This window comes from Pteropus medius, unplaced genomic scaffold, assembly GCF_902729225.1.
Source record: "Pteropus medius unplaced genomic scaffold, Ma_sr-lr_union100, whole genome shotgun sequence".
NCBI lineage: Eukaryota > Metazoa > Chordata > Mammalia > Chiroptera > Pteropodidae > Pteropus > Pteropus medius.
Window position 1 is genome coordinate 16,062,241 of NW_024354503.1, and position 8,632 is coordinate 16,070,872.

Consider the following 8,632-nt stretch of genomic DNA (forward strand, 5'->3'; position numbering starts at 1 on the left):
ATATAACATATATAAAATGATGCTTAGCCTGTGAGTTCCTTGAGGATGAGAACAGTCCTCTCCTTTGCATGTCTAACATCTAGCAGTAGTACAGAGTAGGTGTTCAATAAATGGGAGGAAAAAATCAATGCAAACCACACGAGTAGGCTCGGGCAGTCCTGGGGGTCCTTGCAACACCAGGATGGAGGCTGCTGCCACAAGATCTGTAGGATTCCATCAGAGTCCTCGGAAAACCCAGCTCTGCCTCAGCGCTTCCATGTCTAGAAGAGAGTGGGACTGGAGAAGCTCATTGGGGGAAGCTGGGAAAAGCGGTGGGAGGTGCCAGAAAGGGTAAGGGAGGAGCCTAAAGGCAGAGGGGTGTTGAGGAGCGCCCCCGATTAGAAGCACTCACTATCAGCTGAGTCACGCAGAGGGTTCAGAGACCATTCCTCACCATCCCCAGCTCTGGACTCCAACCCCTACCCCTCTGCTGCCACCGTGCACCCCAAGGAGGCGAGCTGAGACTTTGAGTTCAATAAACTCTATAGTATTAAAACAATGGTAACAACAGCAGCATCACACACCCACTCCCCAACACAGAAGCATCAGGTCAGCGGACTCAGCCGGCTGCCTCAGCCGCCCCACCACCAGCCCCCTCATCTTGCTCCCCATTTTGGAGCCTGCGCACAATGCTGGTAAGGTCCAGGCTTCGTGTCAGTGTCTCCAGGAGCATCTGGTCCTTCTGGACGCCCTCCATGAACTCTTCCAAAGAAAGCTCTCCTGGAAGAGAGAAGGGGAGTCATGGGGAGGAGGGTCTTCACATCTACTTGGTATCATTACACCAGGGCCCAAAGCTGGAGTCTTGCAAGGGAGGACAGAGCCAACGCAGGGAGAAGGGGCTGTGAGTGGGACAGGCAAAGGAGCCAGAGACCAAAGTTTGGTCCAGGGCTCCCTAAAATTCAGCTCTGTGGCTGGGGCCTTACAGCCTAGTGACTCCCCCCCGGGGACCTCCACACCAGTCTCCTCACCATCCCCATTGACATCGATCTTGGAGAACACTGTATCGGTAAACTCTTCTGCACTCATGGTGGTGTCACTGTAGGGGTTAATGGTTCGGATGGCCTGGAGGGGAGAAGGAGGAGAAGTGACAAGACCCATTTTAGGATAGGACAGTGGTGGAGTGGAGGCTGTGACAGCTCCTCTGGCTCCCAACAGCAGCGGTAAGTAGAGGTCAAGGTGCTGGAGCAGTGGGGTGGACAGCAGAGGCAGAGCTGGGACTTAAGAGCTTACACAGTGTCTTGGTACAGATGAGGGAACTGAGGCCCAGAGAGGAGAAGAAATGCGGGGGGGTGGGGGGCTGAGATCACGCAGCTGGTGAGGGCCAGAGCTGCCACGGAGACCCTCGATTCCATCCTACCACCTTCTGAGATCACAGTTCTGCCCACTGAAGACCCAACCCCCAGGCTCTCAGCTCAGGGCCTCTGTCCCTGCCCCAGGCCCAGCCCTCTGCACTTGGAGTTACCCGGATAATCGTGAGCAGCTCATCGCGGTCAATGCATCCATTGCCGTCAACGTCGTAGAGCTTGAAGTACCAGCGCAACTTCTGTTCCACCTTCCCCTTGAGGACCAAGCTGAGCGCTGCCACGTACTCCATGAAGTCGATGTAGCCGTCCTGGGAGAGGGGATGAGGAGCCTCCTTGAGCCCGCCCCAGGCCCTGCTCTGTGCCCCTCCCCCTTTGTGCCCCTGTTTCCAGCATCTGTCCTGGACACCTCCCATTGCCCACCCTGCCTGCCCCAGAGGCTGCGATCAAATTCGATAAAGTGACCCCCAATCGGATGTGAATGACTGGTGCTATCTCTTCACAGGCATTTGGGTTCCAGCTGTCACTGGCTGCTTCCCTGTTCTCAAACTTGAGCCCTGCCAGTTGCAAGGTGATTGGAGGTGAGAGGAGAGAAACTGAATTCCCAGGGATGGGGGTATGGTTTGGAGGAGTTTTTTGGAGCTGGGTTAAGGGCAGTTGGTAAGGATTGCCTTTCTCGTTGTTTCCTTTATTCTTCGAACTTAACTGAGCACCTGTTACATGCAGTGTTGAATCCTGGCTTCACCCTCTCAAAACTGTGGGATCTGGCGCAAATGACTCAATATGGCTCCAGCCCTTGATTTTTTCATCTATAATAATTATAATGGTACCTACCTCTGTGAGATTGTCATGGGATTAAATAAAGCACTCAACACTGCCTAGCATATAGTAAGTACTCAATAAATGTTAGTTATTATTATTACTACTATTACTGTTATAAAGAGATCACTATGCCATCATGATGTGTATTCAGCAACAACACATCTAGACAGGACATTATAGAATCACAGAACAAGTGTGCCCAACTCTGCTGTGGAGAGGGCAGGAGAGGGGCTTAGGGTGGCTTCCTGAGGGAGGTGATGCCCTCACTGAGTCTTGGAGAGGTTGGCCATGGGGGAACGTGGCACAAGACAGTCCTGCGGGATATTTACTATCCAGCAAATGTTGACTAGCTGACCCTCTGCCCAGCCCTGCCAGCCCTGCCAGCCCTGCCAGCCCTATCAATGGGGTCAGAAAAGCAGGGAGCATCTGCCCTCCCCCCACGCCTCCCCACACACTCAAGCCAAGTGAGGTTGGGAGAGGGAAGCTTCTGTTTTGCAGAGTCTGAGCACTGTAGGGCAAGGAGCACTGGACTCAGAACATGTGAACTTGGAGTCTAGTCCCTATTCCTCCACTTAAAATCATAACTCCGGAACTAGTAAATTACTGAGAGGCAATTTTTGGGTCAGTGTGAAGAATTCTTTAACAAGCAGAGATGCCCATGCTGGAAGGGCCGGCCTCATGCAATAATGAGATCTCTGTCATTGCAAATGTGCATGCAGAAGCTAGAGCACTGTCATTAGGGATGTGGCAGAGGTCAGGCAGGACGGCCTCTGAGATCTCCTGGTTCTGTGCTGGCCTTTGGCCTTAGGTGAGGCCTTAACCACTCTGAGCCCCACAGTGAGTGCCATGATCATAGTGAACATTTGTGTGGTGCTTTCCCATGCCCAAAGACTCTCACAGATGCCTCAGCTCTTCCAATCCTTGTCCAACCCACCTCCCAGAACTATTGTCAGAATGGAGCAAGGTCCCTGTGCAACAATGCTCAGAGAAGCAAGGCAACAGCTAAGGAGGTTTTCTCTGGGCGAGAACACAGGGTAAGGATGCTTTTCATTTTTTATCTTTCTATATTGTTGGAAATTTTTACAGTGTGCTGTATTACTTTTGTAATTTTTTAAAAGTGGTTAAAAGGGGACAATGGAAAGGTATAGGCTTTTGTGCCAGAAAGACCTCAACCACATCTTAGGAGAGGTGTGACCTTGGACAAGTCAAATGGCCTCTTTGAGGTGTAGTTTCCACAGTTGTAAAATGGGAATGACAGTATGTACTTCTCAAGATCGTGGTATGGATTAGATTCAGTAATACTACTTTAATACTAACTTCTTTTTAGTGCTTCCTATGCTGAAGATTTATTCACTGTACTCATTTAATCTCTCAACCGCCCCCAGGAGGTGGGTATTTTTGTCCCCATTTTCAAATGAAAAGCTGAAGTTGAGAGCGGTTAGGGCCACACAGTTAACAAATGACAAAGCCTTGCCTAGGAGCTGGGTCTCCTAAATCCTACACAAGATTTACATTGATGTGGATGCACTTGTGTGACCACTAGGCACGGCTTTGAAGTAAGCAGATCATATGCTTGTCCCCCAGGTCACACTCCCAGTCACACTGCCGTAGCATTCCCCCAACCCTGCCCACCCAGAGCATCACCCTAGGATACAACTCTCTTCTAGCTCAGAGGCTGGCAAATTTTTTCTGTAAAGGGTCAGATAGCAAATCTTTTAGTTTCTACAATATGTGAACAAACGAGTGTGGTGTGTTCTAATAAAACTTTATTTATAAAAGTGGCCCATTGGCCATCGTTTGCATACCCCTGTTTTAACTCCTCTCTGTCTCAAAACTTCCCAGTCCTGTGTGCCTTCACCTAGCCAGTCTGCTGAACTGCTCTGTGCTCATGCCAATGGATGGAGGCAGTGGTACCCTGAGTGTGATTTATAGCATCGGTGTCTATGAGGCACTTTGGATGTTACAAAGATACTCTTCATTTAAATAAATAGGTATTTAAATTAATGTGCATTATGAAATATAAAACTAGCCCACAAACTCATGACTTCTCATATATTCATTTAGTCCTATAACAAATACCTATTAAGCACCTACTGTGTTCTAGGCACTGTTTTAGGTGCTGAGGATACAGCAATGGAGAAGACACAACAATCCCTGCCCTCGTGGAGCCCACATTCCAGCAGGAGAGACAAACAATAAGCATCGTGGCTAAATGTTATTCAAAATCATGTATTAGAAGATGAGATGTCCTCTGGGAGCGGGGGAGGACTGGGAAATGCAGGGGTAGGGTTAGTCCCAGTTAAACAGGGCAGGTGTCAGTGGGAAGGAGAATTTTAGCAAAGACTTGTAGCAGGGGAAGGTGTGAGCACAGCAGAATTCTGGAGGAAGAGGGTCTCAGGCAGCAGCAAGGCCCCAAGGCGGTGTGTGTGTGGCATAATTGAGGAAGTCAGGTTTGGAACAGTACGGGTACTTGCATGGAACAAAAATTGAAGAGATAGCATATGAATGACTCAGGTTAAGCAAATGCAAAGTTGGTGGGTTGCCCCTCCATGGTGTCATATGTGTGACTTTAGAGGGTCTTTCTGAAGATATATCTTGACCCAAAGGGTTTCCTTAGCAGGTGAGAAGCTGAGCTATTTTGGTGCATTTGGGTGTAAGGTATTGAGGCTCTTCCCCCTCCTGTTCAGGAATTACTGCTGCTTCTGGAGGATTTTGGGCAATCTAGCATGCTGGCCTCATCCCTCCTGGTCTCCACACCTCGGCCTCCAGTACTCTGCTCCCTTGCTCCCCCTTCAGGAAAGCCCTCGGGCACCACAATGCTGCCCTTGAGGCTGGGACTCAAAGCCCATAATCTGCTTTGGCCCCTTAGCCCCAAATATTAGCGAGTTTTAAATAGCCTCTGAGCCCCGGCTCTCCCTAGAAGCCCCGCCTACAGTGGTGTTTGGACCTCTGGTCAGTGAGGGGAGCCAGGAAAGCTCTGGGCAGCTTCTTCCCAGCTTGCGGTGAACACATGGCAGTGTATCCTCACATCCACGCCTTCCGAGTGAGCGTCAGCTGCGGGGTACCAGCCAGAGTGGGGAGATGGGTTTGTGGGCCTGGGTTCTTCCACCACTACATCTTGACTAAATTGTTCCAAATAAATGGAAGATTTGCTATTGAAAACCATCAAACATCTTAACTTGTGCTACCAACGTCCATGGCAGATACAGGTGAAAAAGCTGAAGCTGAGGGGGAGAGAATGGGCTCAAGTTCATCCAGCTGACAAAAACTAAGAGCCTGAACTCTTGGTGACTAACTCTTTTCAGTGTCCCCTCTAGCCTCTCTGGAAGTCCTCTACCACTGCATCCAGGTGATTACTTGGGGAGATATGCAGTTTGACCCCTGTGCAGTCCCTCCACCCACTTGAGCAAAGGTGAACTGAGGCCTCTGGATATTCTGGAGTCAGAGCAGCCTGGATTCCCCAGCGACCAGGCAACACCGCCTGTCCTCAGGTCTAGTAGGCACAGAGTGCCATGGATGACCCAAGTAACATGGGCCTGCCCATCCCAGACCAGCCAGGGCCGGAGCCTCCTCACTCTGCTATCTACTCTCTACTCTTCCTTCTACATCCTTGTGAGCATCTAAGGGCCTGTGCAAAAGCACAGCATGTGGTACCAGGCACTTAGTAGATGCTCAATGACCGTCTTGTAAGTGTTCACACTTGTTCCGGAGTAAACCAATCTGTATGTGTGGGAGAGGGAGAGGGAGCCATTTGATCCAGCTCGTGAGTACACTAACTGTGGCCCTCTCTTTCTTCCCCTCGAGCGTGAGAGCAGGCATAGTGCCTGAGTCATTCTGAACCATCCATGCCTGACTTACAGTAGGTGCTCAATGAGTGTGAGATCAGTTGATTTCCTGATGTTGACATTCAGCCTCCCAGATAAACAAGAACTCTGTAAATGAAGCCACTCCTCCAGCAGACACTAATGTTATCATGCCAGCTCCTCCTCACCCTCCAGCTGGCCTGGTGTCCCCAGGTATCCCCTCCAGCGCTCCCCACTCAGACCCCTGCTCACTTTGTTGAAGTCAAAAGTCTCAAACATCTGCTCCACATACTGGCTGGTCGATGGGCTCAGGTTCTTGAGACCGAAGAACTGGCGGAACTCGTAGAGGGTGAGCTGGCCGGAGGGGCACTCAGTCATGAACTTCTTGTACCATTGGTGGCACTCGGTGCTGCTCAGCTCCTCCACCGACTTACCCTCCATCACGTTACCCATTGTCCAGGCCCACGGGAGGCCAATGCTCAAGATGGACAAGTCCTGTGCCCCACTGTTCCCTGTACAAAGGCGGCTTGGCTTTCTTGAACTCGGTCCTCCTCACTCACAGCCCTGAGCTGAGCAAGAAAGTCTGATGAATTAGTGCAGGGAAATGTCGAGAGGAGGTAAGAAGGGAGAAGGTAATGGGGACTGTGGATGCAAGTCCCCACTAAATCCTTGCAGCCAATGGGGACTGTTCCTGGGGGAAAGGAGTGAAAATAGAACAAAGCTTAGAGGAGCAGAGGCCTGGGATTACAGCCTTGAGCTGATAGGTGAGAGGATTTTCTTACCCAGTTTGCAGCCTTCTTATCCCTTCTTACCAGGACAGAGTGGGTGGCCAGCCAGCAGCTGTTCTGATCCTTTGACCTCCACTCTCTTCTCCTGTTTTGAGTGTTTTTGGTTCCTCCCTCAGACATGGAATGGAGGTACATATGAGAAAGAGCTGGTTCCTCTTTCAGAGCTGGGCCGACAGTGGGCTCCCGACGGGGCTGCTGTGCACGGCTATCCAGTATGTACACTGCACTTGGCCATCACAACCGAAGGGTTCCAATCATACCACAGATGGCTAACATGTGAGAGCACCTCGTTGATGCAGAGTGTGTGGGCTTCCGAGAAGAGTCCTAGCAGCCAGAAGGAACCCCCGCCCACATAAATCTGCACAAGTACACATAGCCATGCACACACATACTCACTGGTCCTGTTCTGACAACACTCTCATATTCTCGGAAGTTGCATCTTTCCCATCCTGGGAGGCTTGAATTCAGCTCTGCATCTGATTTTGAAGCTGACATCATCACCTCCCGGGGGCATGGAAATAGAGACATTGAGTGCGTGCCTAGTGGCCTGGGGTGCGTGTAAGTGAGAGGGCTGGCACAGACGTACAGGGGTGAGCTGCTACCTGCTAGTCCTGGAAAGCTCCCAGGTGAAGCCAAGGGGCCCATCTATGCAGCAACAGCTTTCTCTGACCCCTATGTTCTCTGGCCATAGACTTTAAGGTTGGTTCATTTATGGAGCTAATACCGAGGTGCACTTAAGCTCGATGCTACTGGGAAAGCCCAGAGCCAGGACTCGCTCACTCTGCCCCTTCCCCTGATTTTCTTCTCTCCTTTACTTGTGGACCATGCTCTGTCCCCTACCTCGGCCAGAGGGAAATATCGCCCACGTTTCCGCTTTCCCAGCAGGCACTTGGATATGTGTTCAGCTTGTGCACTGATATGTTAGCACAAAAGTGTCTTTTATACTTAAAGAGGTGCCTTTGGCGGGGGAGGTTGTTACTGCAGCTAATCTACCTCTCCCGACAGATACAAAGACTGCAATTTTAAATACTGGACAAAATTTCATGAGTCTTTTTAGCAGCACCAGGCTTGTCGAGCTTTTCTCAGGAATCCCCACTGCGCGCTCACAGACTACAAGGCTGCGAGGAGAGGATTCTTTATTCCAGGCTGCAAAGCACTTTTTCTTCCGAGTGGAGACTAAGGAAGATTTTTACATACACGTGTATGGATATAAACATACTTTTATTTAAATAAATTGCGTAATATATCTATATATATAATGATATATAAATATATTTACATATAAAGTAATTTATATAAATCTGTTATATAATCTATATTATGTATAACATAATTAGATATCAGAGTACATACATATATATATCAGAATTGGCCAGGTTATGCTATAGTAGGAAACCACTCTAAAATCTCAGTGGCTAAAAGCACTACAAGTTTATTTCTTGTTCATACTACTGGCTGGGTGTCCTTGAGCAAGTGCCTTAACCTCTCAGGGCCTCAGTTTCTTCATCCTTAAAATGAAGATTATGGTGTCCACCTCGTAAGGCTCTTAAGAGGATTAAGTGAATTAAAATTAATATATGAAAAGCATTTAAAACAGGGTCTGGCATAGAGTAAGTGCTGCGTATTAGCTAACATTTTATTATCTCCTGTTACAGTGTCTGTCATACTGTTGACTTTGGAATCTAGGTGCAGTTATATTGCATCTTGGGCAGAATAGTGTCCCTAGATGACAGCCAAATGTGCCTTTTGTCCCTTTAGCCCCATTCATCATGGCCCTGGACTGTCTGTGGGGACAGACATCTACCTGGCTCATACAGGATCATCTACCAGCAGTCAGGCCATAGAGAAGGGAGAGACCTTCAGACCTTACTAGATTCAA

The 8,632-nt window shown here is 49.3% G+C and overlaps 1 protein-coding gene across 1 annotated transcript; it reads right to left on the reverse strand.

Annotated features, from left to right (window-relative positions):
- Positions 1-587: 587 nt before the first annotated feature.
- Positions 588-6,432, reverse strand: GUCA1A (guanylate cyclase activator 1A). Its single transcript, XM_039854302.1, has 4 exons — positions 6,218-6,432; positions 1,502-1,651; positions 1,008-1,101; positions 588-759 (listed from the first exon to the last, which is right to left on the reverse strand). The coding sequence occupies exons 1-4, from the start codon at positions 6,416-6,418 to the stop codon at positions 599-601; spliced, it is 606 nt and encodes a 201-aa protein (XP_039710236.1). The 5' UTR covers positions 6,419-6,432; the 3' UTR covers positions 588-598.
- Positions 6,433-8,632: the final 2,200 nt, after the last annotated feature.

What these genes read in the sequence shown, in the direction of transcription:
- GUCA1A (XM_039854302.1), bottom strand. Translation starts at nt 6,418, where the DNA reads ATGGGTAACGTGATGGAGGGTAAGTCGGTGGAGGAGCTGAGCAGCACC. An exon ending in AGACTTTTGACTTCAACAAA is followed by an intron (nt 1,652 to 6,217) that starts GTGAGCAGGGGT and finishes CCCCTCTCCCAG; the next exon opens with GACGGCTACATCGACTTCAT. An exon ending in AGCTGCTCACGATTATCCGG is followed by an intron (nt 1,102 to 1,501) that starts GTAACTCCAAGT and finishes TCTCCCCTCCAG; the next exon opens with GCCATCCGAACCATTAACCC.